Below are 20,085 nucleotides of genomic sequence, written 5' to 3' on the forward strand. Positions count from 1 at the left end.
ATTTCAGGTCCTAGAGGTCGCAGAGAGACGGCGGTGATCGCATTTTGTAGCCCAAGCTCAAACTAAGAAACTTGCAAAATTTCATCCTCCTCCGACTTTATCTTCATGGGGTAAACTGGGCCGGAAGTTTGGACCCTCCCACCACAGCCCCCTTTAACGTTGTCCGATTGGGCTGAAATTTAGAGGTTAAGCTTTCCTAGGGCCCGGGAGCTTATCCTCGAAATTTCAGCTCAATCCGATCACTCCTTCCCTGTTTTCAAAAAACCAAATATAGCCACTTAAAATTCATCTCTTTTCTTTTTTCTTAGCCACGCCTACAGGCCACAGTTGGCACCGGATCCGGTTGAATGAGGACTCATTCGAAGCAGAATTCGACCTGTTAGGGCCTTTTGATATTTTCAGACCGAAAAAATTATCCCCCGAATTTACATTTACGAAAAACCTCGTTTTCCTATATTAGCCCATGTTAATTTTTCCCTCCACAACCCCCCTTTAACGTTGTCTGATCGGGCTGAAATTTAGAGGATAAGCTTTCCTGGGGCCTGGGAGCTTATCGTCGAAATTTCAGCTCAATCTGATCACTCCTTCCCTGTTTTCCAAAAACCACATATCAAGATTTTTGGGAATTTGCTTGCGTCGAAAATACCTTCTATTTGCTAAACAACAATTACTATTATGTTTGTATAGTCCAGCGGCTGAGATTTCAGACTTTCAGGCGGAAAACTCGGGTTCGATTCACCATCAGAGCAACTTTTTTATATATTTTGAAAAGAAACTCAGTTTCTTTTTTAAATTATTTGAAAAAAATTACGTTTTCTAAAGAGTTAAAGAGGCTGAGTTACAAGGTCGACCCTTAAAACGTACAGGGATTAGGAGGCACAGTTGGGGGGCTGTTAAAGAGGCTGAGTCACAAGTTCGAACCTTAAAACGTACAGGGATTAGGAGGCACCCTGTACGACGTGATTTGAGTATTCACGAATTAAAAGCCTCAACACAAGAATGTTCAAGAGTGGGGGGTTTGTGGGGCGGCAGCCCCCCAACTTTAACTCCTGACACGATCAGCTAACAGTTAGTCAAGCAATAATAAGTAATAAACTGTACAAAAACGTGCAGAAATTATTTGAAAAAAACTACGTTTTCTAAAGAGTTAAAGAGGCTGAGTTACAAGGTCGAACCTTAAAACGTACAGGGATTAGGAGGCACAGTTGGGGGGCTACCACCCCCAAACCCCGCTTTCGCAGCCTTTAAATATAAAAAAATTTCTTTAAACTGAAAGTAAGGAGCGACATTAAAACTTAAAAAGAACAGAAATTATTCCGTATATGAAAGAGGCTGTGCCCTCCTCAACGCCTCGCTCTTTACGCTAAAGTTTTTATTGTTTAAAAAAAGAGTTGTGAGAAAGTCAAACTTTAGCGTAAAGAGCGAGGCGTTGAGGAGGGCACAGCCTCTTTCATATACGGAATAATTTCTGTTCTTTTTAAGTTTTAATGTCGCTCCTTACTTTCAGTTTAAAGAAATTTTTTTATATTTAAAGGCTGCGAAAGCGAGGGGTTTGGGGGTGGTAGCCCCCCAACTGTGCCTCCTAATCCCTGTACGTTTTAAGGTTCGACCTTGTAACTCAGCCTCTTTAACTCTTTAGAAAACGTAGTTTTTTTCAAATAATAGATTAAATAAAACTATAGGAAAAAATAGAATAAATATACTAAATTAATTAATTAGATTAAATAGACTAAAAAATAATAATAATAATAAAAAAAAATATAATAATAAAAAAAACAGATAACAAAGAATTTTTAACAATTTTTTTAAACGAAACAAATTAGTGGCACCTTCGAGCCGATTCAGGCAACTTATTCCAAACAATGTGACACGCCATTAAAGGATTAAAATCTGATCTTATGCAAGGAGTAAATGGAACTTGAACATGATTTGTAGTATTGCGAAGATTATAATTAGTATGATCAGAGGTAAACGATAGCGGAACACTTAGGGGCTGGGGAAGGTCACCATGAAGGTGAGAAAAAGTAAAGCATGCTCATGAAAGAATGTATAGTGACTCAAGATCATGCTATGTAATAACTAATGAATGATTCGTTTCCTGAATGAGGTTTCTAACTTTATTGTAAACCTTAGAAAGTGGTTTGAACAGTGAAGGAAAGGTTGGCATCCACACTATTGGACAGTAAGAAACGTAAGATTGGATCAAGCAGTGAAAAAGTATTTTCAAAATTGATCCAGGAAAAATATGTCTAAGTTTCCTTAAAATACCGAGACTCTTGCATATTTTTATTTTAATAAAATCAATGTGGCGTTTGAAAGATAGGTTTCCATAAACAATAATGCCCAAAAAACGAACATATCGGTCTTTGGATCTATGAATTATCCCACTTAGCTGGTGAATTTCAATTAACTGGGGATAAACCTGAGAAACACGCGAAAAAATAAAAAAAACTGGACTTGGAAAAATTTAAGGTAAGATACAGAACATTAAGCCACAAAATCACCCTCCCAGATATGATTTCCAAATTTAATCGAAGCTCTTATTAATAGCTTCCTGAATCGCTAAGTGCGCTGTCATCAGCAAAACAAACAAGGACATCAGAAAAGGGTGAACTATAGTTGCCACTATGGGCAAGGGAAGGCTTAGGATGACAAAGTCTATAGCAATTGATAAGTTTCTGCTTTTTTACAACATAATAAAGATCTTTTACATAAATCAAAAATAGCACAGGCCCTAAAACTGATCCCTGGGGAACGCCAAAATTCACTTGCGAGGGTGACCAGAAAAGTGGATCAACAGAAATTAACCTATCCTTCAAATAAGACTGAAGCCAAGACAATACATTTCCTCTTATGCCAAAATGAGACATCTTCGATAGAAGAATTTCATTGGTTAAGGAATCGAAAGCCTTACGAATATCCAGGAATATAACAGCCGGAATCAATCCCGAATCTAACGCAGAATGAATGAAATTCAAAAGGGTCATACAGGCATGTTCAGTGGAGTCCTTCATTCGGAAACCAAATTTAAAATCACGAAGAAAATTTTTTGATTTTAGGAAAGTAAGGAGACGAGAAAGCATAGCCTTTTCAAAGATTTTACTGAATACTGATAAAATGGAAATAGGTCGATAATTTGCCGGGTTATTTCTTGGTCCACCCTTATACAGAACCATAATCCCAGCACGCTTGAGAGCACCCGGAAAAACTCCACATTCAAATGAAAGATTAACAAGTTTTGTTAGAGGCAAAACTATTTAAGGAAGAATGGATTTAGAGTCTGAAGGAAGTAGGGATAGAGTCTGGCCCAGATGAGGACGAGTTTTTCAAGCCATCAACAATTTTAGTAATTTCACTTACTGTTACTGGCTCTATAAATACAGACTTAGCACAAGAGACAATAAGGGCCGAGGTAAGATCTAAAGTCAGGCTTAGGCCGAGACAAAGTAACTGTAGAAGTAATATTCTTACCAATATTAGTGAAGAATGAAGTGAATGCCTCTTGGACATTAAGCTCACCCTCCACAGCTTTATCACCAATGACCAGACTCATAGGTAATGAGCTAGATTGAGAACCACGTTTAAGAACAGAATTGATTACCTTCCAAGTTTTACGAATATCGTTGCCACACGCAGCAAAATTATCATAGGCAGCGCGCTAGCGCTGCCTATGATAATGAACGATATGGGCACAATGTGTTTTTTTTTTTTTTTCTCTCTCTCTCTCTATACCCGGGCACTTCGTATCGAAGGAGTTGTCGTAGAAACTTCAAAAAGGGCTCATTCGATTGGAAATCGGAGTGGCTAGTGCCCTTTTTATTAGTCGAAATTGGTTGGAAGGTAGCTAGCCCCCCCCCCTCATGCCCCCAAACACATCCAATCAAAATTTTGAGGCAGCCAATTTTTTTTAGCGTAGTTGATTTCCAGATAGAAAATATCTTTTTGAGGAGGACGATCCCCCACAACTCTTGGGGCAAGGGTTTTAAGTTATGCCCTGAGGGCATATAAAATCAATGTTGACACAATGTACAGTTTATTATTATTTTTATTTAAAGCAGGGTACTTCATATTGAAGGGGTTGTCGTAGACACTTCAAAAGGGGCTCATTCGACTGGAAATTGTGATTTCTAGTGCCCTTTTAAATAGTCGAAAGTGATTGGAGGACAACCATCCCCCCCTCATGCCAATCATTCACCCGAACACATCCAATCAAAATTTTGAGATAGCCATTATGTTTAGCGTAGGCTAGTTGATTTCCAGTATGAAAATAAGTTTTTGAGAAGTACACTCCCCCAAAACTCTCAGGGCAAGGGTTTTAGGTTATGCCCCGGGGGCATATAAGGTTTTTATAGAAGGCGTTGTCGTAGAAACTTCAAAAAGGCTAATTTGATTGGAAATTCAAAGGGCTACTGCCCTTTTTAATCGTCAAAAGTGATTGGAGGGCAACTATCCCCCCCCCTCACCTTCATCATTCCCCAAACACATCCAATCAAAATTTTGAGATAGCCATTTTGTTCAGCGTAGTTGATTTTCACAAAGGAAATATGTTTTTGAGGAAGATACTCCCCCACAACCCACAGGACAAAGGTTTTAAGTTATGCCCAGGGGGCATATAATCTTTTTATAGAAGGTTTTGTCTTAAAAACTTGAAAAAAACTCATTCGATTGGAAATTCATAGGAATAGAGCCCTTTTTAATAGTCGAAAGTGATTAGTAATATTTTTTGTTGTTGTTTAGACCAGGGCACTTCGTATTGAAGGAGCTGTCATGGGAACTTTGAAAGGGGCTCATTCCATTGAACATAGAAAGTGCTGATGCCCTTTTTAATAGTCGAAAGTGATTGGAGGGCAACTAATCTCCTCTCCACTCCCACCCTGCCATTTACCCATTATGTTTAAAAGCTATATGTTGCCTTAAGATTAAATCAAAATACACTCTGATAATGCTAAATTCCAATAAGGCATCTCAGCAGTATCCCAAGAACAACTGAGGGTATTAAGTTCAAACTTTTGAGGCTTTTTCTGCTTCTTAAAATTTAAGCAAATCAAAATAGTGTAAGTGTATCAAAGCTATCAAAGAAAGTAAACAGATTTTTTGCGAATGGTATCAAGTTTTACATTTCAGGTCAACTAGAGGAGGCATGAAACTAAGTTAAACAATACTTTTTGTGTCCAGATTTTTAAACTGGTGTATGTTGTTAAAATTGTTGAAAATTTTTCTCCGGCATTCAATTAGCAGGCCAAACTATAAAGTCTGAAAAAACGAAAAAATTTAAAGTTTTATTTTCTTTTTTCCTGAAAAGACTATGTCAATATAAAACGAACAGAAATTAATTAAAAAACTTTTTCCACAAAATAAGTTTTTCAAAGAAAAGTAAAGAACTCCATTAAACAGAAAATGAGCAGAAATAAAATCAAATAATCTACCAAGCTCGAAACTACCACAAATCAGCATCGATAAATAAATGAAACCCCAAATGAACAGAAATAAAAATAAATAACCGAGTCAAACTCAAAACGAGCAGAAATTAACGTAAGTTGGGCGCAAAACCCCTATGCCTTCCCAAGACCAGAACAAAATTTACACTTTACTGAAAAAAATATAAATGTTTTTACTTTTATAACATAAATAAATCAAATAATTTTAACATTTTGATTACTAAATATCAATATATGTATATTAAACAAGTATATTAAACAAAACAAGACTTCGAATCCATCAGATTTATATTAAAGTCAGCCATTATGATTAACTGACACGGACGTTTCAGTATTATGTCAAATACTTCCTCAGGATTCCGAAGAAACAACGGAACAGCACCACTAGAAGAACGATAAATATTGCCTATGTTTAGATCAATACCATTAGATCTAATTTCTATAAATTGTGACTCGAAAATACCTTCAAAATTCCTTGATAAGTCATGACGCAAGCAATAATGCAAATTGAAAGATATATACATGGCAAGACCTCTTTTAGCCATCTTGGAGCGGTTTCTACGTTCCAATTGTAACCAGGGTTATCCAGTAGAATTTCATTGCCAGAATAAAAAAACATCTCACATAAACCCGACACATCAGGCTGTCCATCCGAAACAATTTGTCTTAAATTATCTATTGACGAGGAGAGACCCTGAATGTTAAGCTGAAGTGCTGTCAGAGAATAATTTCCTTTGGTAAACTCCTCTCCCCCCAAATCCGAAACATATTTACTATTACAAATAGGGTTAATATTAATCAGATTTTGATTAGCCTGACCCACAGAATTATTGACGATACTATTTACATCGAAATTATTATTTTCAAGCTCCCAAAGGCGACTCTCATGGCTTAAAATATCCACAAATGCAGGTTTTACTTGGAGTCCATTTAAGTCACCAGATAAACCATATGTGATGTATAATGATATTAATTGCTGAAAACTCATCAGTTCAAATTTTACTATAATTCTAATGTTTATTTTCAATATTAAGTACATAAGAAAATGCTTGTAATAAAATTGGTTTTCAGTAAAGTGCCAATGACGGAGTAGGTTTTAGACTTTTACAGTGAGAGAAGGAAGCGATACCCAAACTCTTATTTGTAGTGATTTTTCTTTGTTTCAAGCTGGATTTGCACATTCAATTTAAGTTTCACTCGTTTTAAGATTTATTCATATATTTACATTAATATCTATTGTATATTTGTTTACATTGATTGTTTATTTAATTTCTGTTCGTTTTAAGTTTCATATATACTTAAACAGCAATTTATTTTTTTCGTTTTAAGCTTGATTTTCATATTCAATCTAGGCACTACTCGCTTTACGATCTATTTATTCATTTATATTATTACTTGTTGTATGTTTTTCCCTATGATTGTTTATTAAATTTATGTTCGTTTTGGGTTTGATTTATTCTTTAACAGTAATTTCAGGTCGTTTTGCGTTTAATTTTAACAGGCATTTGTATCTGCTGAGCTTAAGTTTAAAGTTGCCTTTACTTTTCTTTGAAAAATTTATTTTTCGGAAAGTTTTTTTTTAATTAGTTAAGTTGAAACATTCAGGAAATATTGAACAGGTCTCGGAGGGCAAGGAACCCCCTTGATTATATTTCATTATTACTGAAGTACAAACTCAAAATTTTTACATGTTAAATATTAACAATTTTTTACAGTTTATTAAACTCTGACCAGGAAACCACCCTCTGGGTAAGAAAGGAGGCAGAATTCTGTTTTTTGTCCGTAATGACTTATACTCAAGCAAAATCTCAATTCCGTGTCTTGCTCCCTTGGATGATATTATGTGAATGTGTGTTCGACCCAAAGTGTTGCCAGCGTCCTTTTAATTTAATTGTCCCGTGTTGCTGTTATTACTCCCCTAATCATAGATCTGCTGACAAAATAAATTTTATCAAAAAATTACCTGCGAGTGCTGACTTTCAACTATCAAAATACCCAAATGCAGAAATTTTCTTGATGGATGACGCAAATGATTTAAAACTTGAATCTACTTGTAATGCTTTTAATTTAAATTTAAAACATATTGTAAAGGTCCCAACTACCAAAGGCAACACTACTCTTGATTTAATTTGCACCAATGTGTGTGCAAATTCAGACTTTTACAAACACGTCTCCTCTCTGCCCCATCTAGGGGGTAGTTACCAATTTAGCCTTCTCCTATCGCCGCAGGCTAAAGTTAAACAGTAATTTTCTATTATTGTATCAAACAAATGACGTTGACTGCAAGGCTTTGTCCCTCCAAAATTTATTGAGGAGAAATTATGAATCCCATTCTCCTGGAAAAAAAAAATTAAACATGTACTACTGATAAGCCTCATGTTACTGAGATTCTTAAAAAACTTATAAGAAAAAAAATTAATTTTTTCAAGGCAGGTCGTATTACTGAGGCTAATAGTCTAACGAAGTTCCTAAAGAAAAAATTAAGAAAAACAGAAAAATGAAAGAGATATGCGGAAAAAAATCCTTCCGAAATTTCTTTTAAGATAGCAATTTTGTTATACGTAGTTGAAATTTCTGAAAATTAAGTCTTTGAGAATGAAAACCCTCCCCCCACAGCCCTCATGGCAAGGGTTGTAAGTTATGCCCTTGGGGCATATAAGGTTTTTATAGAACGCTAAGTCGTAGAAACTTTAAAAATGGCTCATTCAATTGGAAATTGAAATGTCTAATGTCTTTTTTAATAGTCGAAAGTGATTGGAATGCAGCTAACACTCCTTCCAAGCCCACCATTTCCCCAAAAACATCCAAAAAAAAAATTTAAAGATAACCATTTTGTTCCACGTAGTTTAAAGTTCAGGAAATTATACATTTGATTAGAACACTCCCCCCAAAGTCTTCAGGGCAAGGGTTATAAGTTATTCCCTGGGGGAATATAAGTTTTTATTGAAATCTTTGTTGTAGAAACTTGAAAAGGGGCTCATTTGATGGAAAATTCAAAGGGCTAGTGCCATTTTTAATAGTCCCGAAAATGATTTGAGGGCAGCTAACCCCCTCTCCCGCCCACCTTTACCTCAAACACATCCAATCAAAATTTTTGGATAGCCAATATATTCAACGTAGTTGCAAGTTTCGGAAACTAGGTCTTTAAGGATGACAACCCCTCCATCCCCACAGCCCTCAAGACAAGGGTCGCAAATTATGCCCTGGGGGCAGATAAGGTTTTTAAAGTAAGCGATGCTGCAGAAACTTCAAAAACGGCACATTCAATTGAAAATTGAAAGGGCTTCTTTTTAATAGTCGAAAGTGATTAAAGGGCAACTGACCTCCCTCTCACGCCCACCATTTCCCCAAACAAATCCAATAAAAATTTTGAGATATCAATTTTGTTCAACTTAGTCGAAAATTCTGGAAATTAGGTCTTTTAGGATGATAACCCCATCATAGCCCTCAGGGCAAGGGCTGTAAGTTATGCCCTGGGGCATATAAGGTTTATATAGAAAGTTGTTGTAGAAATTTCAAAGGGACCCCTTTGATTGGAAATTAAAGTTACACTTTTTAATAGTCGAAAGTGAGTGGAGAGTAATTAACCCCCCGCTCTCACCCCACCACTCCCCCAACCGCATCCAATCAAAATTTTCAGATAGTCATTTTGTTCAACGTTGCAGAAAGTTCTAGAATGATAACCTCCTCCCCCAGCCCTTGGGGCGAGGGTTGTAAGTTATGCCCTGGGGGCGTATAAAATTTTTTTGAAAGCGTCGTCGTAGAAACTTCAAAAGGGCTCATTTGATTGGAAATTAAAAGGGTTAGTACCTTTTTTAATAGTTGAAAGTGATTGGAGAGAGACTAACGCTTCTCTCACACCCACCATTTTCCAAAACACATTCAATCAAAATTTGGAGAGAGCCATTTTGTTTAACGTAGTTGACAGTTCTGGAGCATAGGTCTTAGAGGATGACAACCACGCTAACAGCTCTTAGGGTAGGTTTTAATTTATGCCCTGGGGCATATAAGCTTTTTATAGAAAGAGTTGTAGTAGAAACTTAAAAAGTGCTCATTCGATTGGGAATTGAAACGCCTACTGCCCTTTTTAATAGTAAAAAGTGATTGGGAGGCTTGACATTTTTATGGCAAAGATTGATGTAGGCATAATGTATAATTTTGTTGTTGTTGTTTTTGTTTAGACTAGTGCAATATTTTTCAAAGGAGTTGTCGTAGGAACTTTGAAAAGGGCTCATTAAATTGAAAATAGAAAGGACTGATGCCCTTTTTAAAAGTCAAAAGAGATTGGAGGGAAAATAATCCCACTCCCGTGCCTACCCTCCCATTTGCCTTTATGTTTAAAAACTAAATGTTGCCATAAGATTAAGTCAAAATACACTGTGATAATGCTAATTCCCAATAAGGCATCTCTGCAGTATCCCAAGAGCGACTGAGAGTACTGTGTTCAAACTTTTGGGACTACTTCTACTCTTAAAATTTAATCAAATCAAAATAGCGTAAATGTATCCAAGCTATCAAGGAAAGTAAACAGATTTTTTGGTGAATGGTATCAAGTTTTCCATTTCAGGTCAACTAGAGGAGGTATGAAACCAAATCAAACACTGCTATTTCTGTCCAGATTTTTAAAAGGATGTAAGTTTTTTGAAATGGCTGAAAATTTTTCTCCAGCATACAAATAGCAGGCCAAACTATAAACTCTTAAAAAAAGAGCAAAAGATTTAAAGTATTATTTTCTTTTTCCCTGAAAAGACTATTTAAATATAAAACGAACAGAAATTAATTAAAAAAACTTTTTCCACAAAATAAATTTTTCAAAGAAAAGTAAAGAACTTCATTAAACAAGAAAGGAGCAACAATAAAATCAAATAAACTACCAACCGTGAAACTACCATAAATCAGCATCGATAAATAAATGAAACCCAAAACGAACAGAAATTACAATTAATAACCGAGTCAAACTCGAAACGAGCAGAAATTAACATAAGCTGGGCTTCAAGGCCAGAACCTAATTTGCACTTCACTGAAAAAATTAAAAATCAATGTGCATTGTCAGTTTAATATACACATATTGATATTTAGTGATCAAAATGCTAATATTATTTGATTTATTAAAGTTATAAAAGTGAAAACATTTATATTTTTTCAGTAGCAAGGAAATCTGACTGTCAAAATTCTTATACGAAAGTTCTTTATGTTTACCGATTCAATTTTAGACGTGGAGATGTCCGGGTTAAATTTTCACCCGGATTGAATTGTCCAGAAAATATTTCTGTGGCGAGGGGGATTTTTTCCGTAGAGTTACATAAATCTAGGGTATAATAAACCAAAGTCGACCAGAAATAAATTCATAATTGTTCAAATTTAAAACGAACAGGAATTACTACCAATAAATAAATGAGAACCGAAACAAACAGAAACTAAAAATAATAATCAAGTCTAATTTGAAACGAACAGAAATTACCACAAAAAAATAAAGCTAACGATCACTAAGCAAGTAGGAATGAGAGTGCCAGTCCGGGGGGGCACCACTGCTGCCATCTATAATCGAGTCTAACGGTACAAGACCACACCTCAGTTTAGGCCTGTTTGATGGTTATATTGTTTGCTGGTTATATGATTTGATGTTGGTTCTGTTCTGTTTCTTGATGATTTTATTTTTTTTCATAGTTCTGATCTGTTTGTTGATTATATGATGTTGCTTCTGTTTTGTTTGTTGGTTATATGATTTGATGTTGTTTCTGTTCTGATTGATGGTTATAAGTTTTGATTATGGTTCTATTCTGTTTGTTGATGGTTCATATTTTTTTTATAGTCCTGTTCTGTTTGTTGGTTATATGATATGATGCTGGTTCATGGTTCTGTTTGTTTGGTTATATGATTTGATGTTGTTTCTGTTCTATTTGATGGTTATATGGTTTGATGTTGGTTCTGTTCTGTTTGTTGATGGTCTGATGTTTTTTCACAGTTCTGTTCTGTTTATGGATAGTTCTGACCTATTGAATACAGTGGGTGGTTCTCACTTGTGTTCAGTATAATACGCAAGTGCCATCTGAACAGTGTTATAAGGTCCCCTACCCAAACCCACAAGAGACCCCCCTCCCCCTCCCGAATTTTTCAACCACCCCATTTTTTATAATACTTTTTTGCACGCTTGAGACACGGAAGAGTCCCCCTAACCTCCAACTTTATGGGCCCCCTCCATTTTTTTACCTTTTTTTTTAATTTTTTTAACACGGTATTTTTTCAACTTTTTTTACATGTGTTTGAATGAACAACTACACAATATGAGATTATGTGAGATGATTATGGATTTGAACATCAGTCCTCCCTCCAGCCTCCAACTTTATGGGCCCCCTCCATTTTTTCCACTTTTTTTATTTTTATAAAATGGTATTTTTTCAACTTTTTTTTATACACCTTCAAATGAACAAGTACACAATATGGAATGATGTGAGACGATTATGGATTTGAACATGGGCCCCCCCACCCTACATTTTTCAGGGGGGGGTGCGAGTTTTATGCTAGAGGGATTTTCCATTGTGAGGGAAGTTTCCTGGGAGTTAATTTTTCAGGATAAATTTGCCAAAATTCTTCTTATGTCTTGCTTTCTCTTTGGTGACTCAATTTCACGCGTGAAGATGTTAAGAATAATTGGGCTTCCGGGCCCTGGCATACGGCAAAATTCTATATATGGATTCTAATTGTTATATGAATTATTCTCATTGTTATATAAATATAACTCACCATGTGCTTTCAAATTTCGTCCATGAAGAACAGTATTTAAATGGCATCTTAGTCCTTTTTCAGTTGTATAGCCTATATCGCAAACGTTACACCACAACTTTCTGCTCCTTTTGGTCTGACCATTTGCTGAAAGAGACAGAACTGCTTGAAAAAGCGAAACAAAAGTAGTTGAACGTAGCATCGTAAGTGGCAGCGTTATAGCGTTTGGTTTGTTTGTTTTTGGACCAGGGCACTAGAGATAGCCATTTTGTCCAACGTAGTTGAAAGATCTGGAAATTATGTCCTTGAGGACGACATCCCCCCCCCGCACATCTCTCAGTGCAACGGCTGTAAGTTATGCCCCGAAGGCTTACAATGTTTTTATGGAAAGGATGGCCGTAAGAACTCCGGAATGGGCTGATTTGATTCGAAAAAAGATGTTCTAGCGCTCTTTTTATGAGTCAAAGTGATCTGAGGGCAGCCAACCCCCAGAGTGTTTTCCACAAATGCATCAGATAGAAATTTTGAGAAAGCTAATTGTTTAAAATAGTCCAAAATTATATAGCACAGTCTTTCGGGTTGACGGAATGCCTATCCCCCAGAGTCTTGGGCTAAGAGTTGTAAAAAACCAACAAAGATGAAAATCTCAGTGAAAAAAAAAAACAAACGAGACTGCAGCCAGTGGAGAGAAAAGAAACGAAAAATGTAAAACAACGTGGATATTTCGCCTGAATCCAAACAAGGCTTCTTCAGCACGAAAGAAACACAAGAGGAAACAAGATAAAAAAAAACTAAAACTAAAAAACCAATAAAACCACCACCCAAAAATATATATACAATTGATGCAAACTGATCCACGTAGGGAAAAGATGCTATCATAGAGTTACTTCAGTGAGGACACTAGAGTAACTGAGGAAATAAAGTAAGGGCTGTTAGTTATGCCCCAGTGGTATATAAAGTTTTTATTAAGGGATTGCGTTCATTAATCACTTATTGTGTAATAAACTTTCCATTTATTTTAAAGAAATTTACTCTATTTTTTGGTACTAATTATTGGAATATCGAACGAAGTAGTTTATAAAGCAAACCTAAAGTAGGTTTTGGGCTTTATCTCAAATTACAGCAAAAATTTGTGTCGGCTTTCGCTTTTTTTTTCATTCAAAATATATGTATATTTCTCTTTTAAAAATAACAGAAAGACCGATAAAATACCTCAAGTATTTTTCAATAGCAAACTAAAAAATACTTAACATGGGAGGGATGGCAAGTTAATTTGGACTGATGTGACCCCTTAATGTAATTGTGAATAGACCTTCATTGATTTTCAAACTTACCTATTTTGCTATTTGAAGGTCCAGCTTGTTGGGCCGAATTGTGAGCAGGCTGGACACTGGGAACAGGTACTGGAGGGTCACTTTGATAGGTGGCAGCAGCGCCATTCAAAACAATACCAGGCAAATCTAGTATAGCAGAAGGAGTGTCGTTTGGGTATTTATCAGATTCTATCTTCGAATTTCCTTTAAAATAATATAAATTATAACAAATAAGAATTTCAATCAAATAAATAAAGCACCACATACTATAAAAGCTGAAATTAGTGATGGACAGTTAGTTCTCTCCTTCCTTCTTTTTTCCCTTCTATCTTTCCTTTTCAATTCGCTTAATTCATTTATTTTGACTGGCATGGTATTTTTTGGTGGTATTTATTTTTTTTTATTGTCCTTCTATTTGATTTTAGTGCTATTACTTATAAAGAAGGCCCGGAAGCCCAATTATTCTTAACATCTTCAGGCATGAAATTGAGTCACCAAAGAGAAAGCAAGACATAAGAAGAATGTCGTATAGGAATTTTGGTAAATTTCCCTTGAAAAATTAACCCCCAGGAAACCTTCGTCACAATGGGAAATCCCTCTAGCATAAAACTCGCACCCCCCCTCTGAAAAATGTATGCATGCTTACCAATAACAAATACTTCCCAAAAACAAATAAACCCGCATCCGTGATCTTTCTTCTGGCAAAAAAAGTTCTCCATTTTTCCAGATACGAGCTTGAAGCTTCTAAACTGTAGATATGAAATATGAAGCTAACTTTTCTTAATATAATTGGTAATTAGTTTCTTTGGTAATTAGGTCATTGAATATTATCTCCTTGCTTAATAACAGGATGTCCCATTATGCTCATTAATTATGTACATTTTTGGTCTTTATGTTTATACGATTTATTTATATTAAATAAGAGTCTCTTAGATATAATGGCAATAGGCAATTTTGTTTTGAAGGGTTGAAAGGTTCAAAAATAAGAATTTCTTTTATTTGTAGTAGTTTTTATATACTTTACCGAGTTTGAAATACACACACAGCCATATACAAATAAACATAATAAAGAAGCACATACAAATAAATAAAAGGATATCATTTTTGATTCTTTAAGCAGTTTAAAATAAAATCATTTATTGCCACTACACATCTAGGACACGCTGATTTAAGGATCCCCAGGAGCAGTTCCACATTTCCACCATTAAACAGCACCTAAAATCAAAATTTCTAAGCCCATCCCCCAAAATTCAGCCAAGAAGGGTAAATTTGAAACTTATTAGTAATTAATTACTCTCCAATTTTTTAGAAATGGTAGAAAATTAGCTTATGTCTGAAACCAAATAGTAATATACTTAATTGGTAAATTTAACTTAAAATTACATTTTTCACCAAAGCTCTCTTTAACGCCAGTAGATTGGGACATTATGCTTCTATAGAATCACAAGGAACCACTGAAGCGTATCAAGTTTGATGTACTTTATCAAGGTCATTCCCAAGGACATTCTCGAGGTTAAATGAACTTTATCCTTCAAGGACAATCTAGGTCATTCTCTATTATACTTCTATAGAAGTACTAGGAACCACTGAAGCGTATCAGGTTGAATGAACTTTATCTAGGTCATTCTCTATTATACCTCTATAGCAGCACTAGGAATCACCGAAGCGTATCAAGTTGAATGAACAAAACATGTCAAAGAGTTTGATAACCTCTAGCTTAAAGACATCTCATTGGGTTTGGCTAAGAATGCATCATGGGATAATTACAGAACTGAATGATACAAAGTTGTAACATTTAGCTAAAAAATAACTATATTTGCAAAAAAGGTATAGCAATTGCGAATTGTAACTTTTGAACGATCTTAATTGTTGATTAAATAATAGGGATGAGAATTATCCTAATTAGTGATCGGATTGTATGAAGGTGGTAAAAAAAAGTGTCAGACTGATTACTAAACTATAACTCTAAACTAAAACTCTTAACTAAAACTAAACTAAACTATAACTCTAACTAAAAGCCTAAGCTGTGACTCCAGACTAAAACTATAAACTAAAACTCTTAACTAAAACTAGACTATAACTCTAAGGCAAAACTCTTAACTAAATTTAAACTAAACTATAACTTGAACTAAAACGCTAAGCTAAGACTCTAAACTAAAATTAGCTAAACTCTAGCTCTAACTAAAACTCAAAGCTAAAATCCTAAACTAGAACTTTAAACTCTAAACTCAAACTCTTAACTAAAGCTAAACTACAAATCTAAACTAAAACTCTTATCTAAAACTAAACTAAACTATAACTCTAACTAAAACAGTAAGATATGACTCTAAGGTAAAACTCTAAACTAAACTCTTAACTAAAACTAAAATACAACTCTAAGCTAAAACTCTTAACTAATACTAAACTAAACTAAAAGTATAACGAATTCTCTAGGCTAAGACTCTAGGCTAAAACTCTAAACTAAAACTCTTAGCTAAAACTGAACTACAAGTCCAAAAAACACTTAACTAAAACAAAATATAACTCTAACTAAAAATGTAAGTGCTGAGACTCTAACTTGAAACTCTAGACTCTGAACTAAAACTCTTAACTAAAACAAAAGTACAACTCTAAATTAAAACTCTTAACTAAAGTAAACTATAGCTTTAACTAAAACTCTATGATAAGACTCTAAGCAAAAACTCTAACCTCTAAACTACAACTCTTACCTAAAACTAAACTAAAGCTCTTAACTAAAAAAAAACTAAACTATAACTCTAACTAAAAGTCTAAGCTAAGACTCTAGGCTAAAACTCTAAACTAAAACTCTTAGCCAAAACTAACCTACAATTCTAAGCTAAGACTCCAAACTAAAACTCTAAACTATAATTCTTAACTAAAACTAAACTAAAATTAACTAAACTATATCTCTAACTAAAAGTCAAAGTTATAACCCTTCACTAAAACTCTAAACTAAAACTCCTAACGAAAACTAAACTACAACTCTAAACTAAAACTAAACTAAACTATAACTTTAACTAAAACTCTAACATATGATTCTAAGCTAAAATTCTAAACTCTAAACTAAAACTCTAACTAATACTAAACTAAACTAAAATTGTAACGAAAAACTTTAAGCTAAGACTCTAGGCTAAAACTCTAAACTAAAAGTCCTAGCTAAAACTAAACTACAAGTCCAAAAAACACTTAATTAAAACTAAAATAAAACATAACTCTAACTAAAACTCTAAGTGCTGAGACTTTAATTTGAAACTCTAGACTAAAACTGTAAGCTAATACCAAACTAAAACTCTAATCTAAAACTCGTTATTTAAAACTAAACAACACTAAACTAAACTATAACTCCAACCCAAACTAAACTAAACTATAACTCTAACTAAAACTCTAAGATATGACTCTAAGCTAAAACTCTAAACTAAAACTAAATTACCAATCTAAACTAAAACTATGAACTAAACTAAACTATAACTCTAACTAAAAGTCTACACTAAGACTCTAAGCTAAAACTCTACAACTCTTAACTATAACTAAACTGTAATTCTAAATTTTAGAAAAAGTTGAAAAAAATACCATGTTAAAATAACGGGGGGGGGGGCAAAAAAGCTGGGGCAGAAAAGACTTATAATGTTTTTATGGAAAGGATGGCCGTAAGAACTCCGGAATGGGCTGATTTGATTCGAAAAAAGATGTTCTAGCGCCCTTTTTATGAGTCGAAGTGATCTGAGGGCAGCCAACCCCCAGAGTGTTTTCCACAAATACATCAGATAGAAATTTTGAGAAAGCTAATTCTTTAAAAATAGTCCAAAATTATATAGCACAGTCTTTCGGGTTGACGGAATGCCTATCCCCCAGAGTCTTGGGCTAAGGGTTGTAAAAACCAACAAAGAGAAAAATCTCAGTGAAAAAAAAACAAACGAGACTGCGGCCAGTGGAGAGAAAAGAAACGAAAAATGTAAAACAACGTGGATATTTCGCATGTATCCAAACAAGGATCTTCAGCACGAAAGAAACACAAGAGGAAACAAGATAAAAAAGCAGCTAAAACTAAAAAACCAATAAAACCACCACCAAAAAAATATATATACAATTGATACAAACTGATCCACGTAGGGAAAAGATGCTATTATAGAGTTACTTCAGTGAGGACACCAGAGTAACTGAGGAAATAAAGTGAGGGCTGTTAGTTATGCCCCAGTGGTATATAAAGTTTTTATTAAGGAACTGCGTTCATTAATCACTTATTGTGTAATAAATTTTCAATTTATTAAAAAAAAATTTACTCTATTTTTTGGTATTATTTATAGGAATATCGAACGAAGTAGTTTATAAAGCAAACCTAAAGTAGGTTTTGGGCTTTATCTCAAATTACAGCAAAAATTTGTGTCGGCTTTCGCTTTTTTTTTCATTCAAAATATATGTATATTTCTCTTTTAAAAATAACAGAAAGACCGATAAAATATGGAAACATTAAACAACAACACAACACATATCAATACTCCAGTGGAACGTAAGATCACTTACAGAAAATAAGTTAAATGAACTAATATCTTTTATGAATAATAAATCCATCAATATTGCTTGCCTCCAGGAAACTCATTTAACCTAAAATCAACAAATTAAGTCTCTGGGATATACTATCCTGAGAAAGGATAGATCATCAGAGAGAAAAGGAGGTGGAGTAGCTTTAATAGTTAATAATAATATAAAATTCTGTGGCATCAACTTTCCAGATTTTGTAAATGATGTTGATGCAATTGGAATCAGTGTTTGACTGAATAATACAAAAACTTACATAATAAGCTTTTATAACCCTAATGGCCAAATCACAGTTGTCATGGATTACTTCAATTATATAAGTAATCCTAACATGTTGAAAAATATCATTATTTGTGGAGACTTTAATGCCCACAGCCTTTGGTGGGGGAATAAACCAGCAAATAAAGCTGGTAAGTTCATTGAGCATATGACTTCAAATAATAATAAATTAGCTTTTACTAACCCTTCAAACCTGAATACATATTTCAACCCCAAAAGTGGCAGTTTCTCTACAATTGACCTACAAATTGTGTCTTTAAATATTTTGAATACAATTTATATAAATAAATTGATAGTCTATGTATTGACCACTTTGCCATAGTTTACACCCTAAACGAACCTGCTGAAACCCTATCACATACCTCCAAATATATCAACACTAAAGCAAATTGGCCTATGTTCCAAAATAAGCTAAATGATGAAAATATAAGTTTCACCCAAAATCCATGCATTTCAAACGCAACAGCTGACACAAATGCTGAAGTTTTGGCATGTTTACTAATAAAAACAGCTAATCATCCTATCCCCAGGACAACACCCAGGAAAACCTTCCCTAAAAATATTCCCAGAGCATGGTGGACAAATGAGTGCCAAAATAAATGGAGAAAAAAAAAGGCAGCTAGGAGAACATTCTTAAAAAAAACCATCACCACTACTTATTTAAAAGAATTACATGCAGAATCTAGTCTGAAAAGGACCATAATAAATGCTAAATATAATTACTGGAATAATTTTGCAAATAATCTCTCCAGAGAAACACATGAGCAAATTATACATAAAGTCATAAGCCACATCTGTGGGAAAAAACTTCCCCAACCCAATCCTGTATGAGCTTATACATAATAATACCCATTATGACAATGATAATGAAAAAGCTAAGCTATTTGCCACTCTTTTTGTTAATAAGCTAACATCAGACAATTGTAGAAAAATACTCCCAATTCCTATGAACTCAAGTTACCAACCTCATCCAGGATCTGAGTATATATACAGCCCATTTTCAATCCAAGAAATGAATAATGCAATACATCATATTAGGACCAACACTAGCAGCAGCTATGACAATATACACCCTATATGGATAAAGAATCTCACCCCTTCATACAAACAGGAACTTCTAAATTGTTATAATCATGCTTGGGCTTCATCTATGTTCCCCAATTTCTGGAAATGTTCGTCCCTCTTACCAATGCTAAAGAAAAATAAACCCAAAAATAACCCTGAGTCCTATAGGCCCATAATGATTACTCCTGTGATGGGGAAAATAATGAAGAAAATGATCTTTTACCGACTCCTCTGGTTTGTTGAAAAAAATAATATGATCTCTCACACTCAAACTGGCTTCAGGAAACACCATTCCTCAACAGATGCTTTCATATTGTTAAAAAATGCAATAAATGAATCATTCTCAAAAAATAATGTCCTAGTTGCAGCTTTCCTAGATTTTGAAGGGGCATATGAAAATGTGAACCACCAAATCCTTTTAATTAAACTTGCAAACCTTGGACTACCCCCAAGCTAGTATCTTTTATAAAATCCTTCATAGAATACGAAGTTTCATTGTTTGTGTAGGTTCAGCCTCTTCACCCCAAAAGACAATAACCAAAGGCCTTCCTCAGGGAGCAGTCCTCAGCTGCCTCCTTTTTGCCCTGTATCTCTGGGACATGAATCTCCCCCACACGAATCTACAATATGCTAATGATCTGGTACTATGGTCATCTGGCAACACCTTTTAGATTGCACAGTCAAAGCTGCAAAAGTCACTTTTCCAATTTGAAAAATTTTCTCAACATTCA

At 34.5% G+C, this 20,085-nt stretch overlaps 1 protein-coding gene across 2 annotated transcripts in view; it reads right to left on the reverse strand.

Annotated features, from left to right (window-relative positions):
* LOC148948223 (uncharacterized) overlaps nt 1-20,085 on the reverse strand; it is a 75,599-nt gene that overhangs the window by 41,546 nt on the left and 13,968 nt on the right. Inside the window, exons 2-4 of one of the 2 annotated variants that reach the window (XM_089093832.1) lie at nt 13,496-13,678; nt 12,183-12,308; nt 7,658-7,774 (exon numbers count right to left, since the gene is read on the reverse strand). In XM_089093832.1, coding sequence (XP_088949958.1) covers nt 7,758-7,774; nt 12,183-12,308; nt 13,496-13,678 — 326 coding nt within the window. In that variant the 3' untranslated portion in view covers nt 7,658-7,757. Of the gene's footprint in view, nt 1-7,657; nt 7,775-12,182; nt 12,309-13,495; nt 13,679-20,085 lie in introns of those variants that run through there. The other variant, XM_089093831.1, reaches the window with a different exon arrangement.

The sequence above is a fragment of the Artemia sp. Qi Xiang Cuo genome, chromosome 9, assembly GCF_049724085.1.
Source record: "Artemia sp. Qi Xiang Cuo chromosome 9, ASM4972408v1, whole genome shotgun sequence".
Lineage (NCBI taxonomy): Eukaryota > Metazoa > Arthropoda > Branchiopoda > Anostraca > Artemiidae > Artemia > Artemia sp. Qi Xiang Cuo.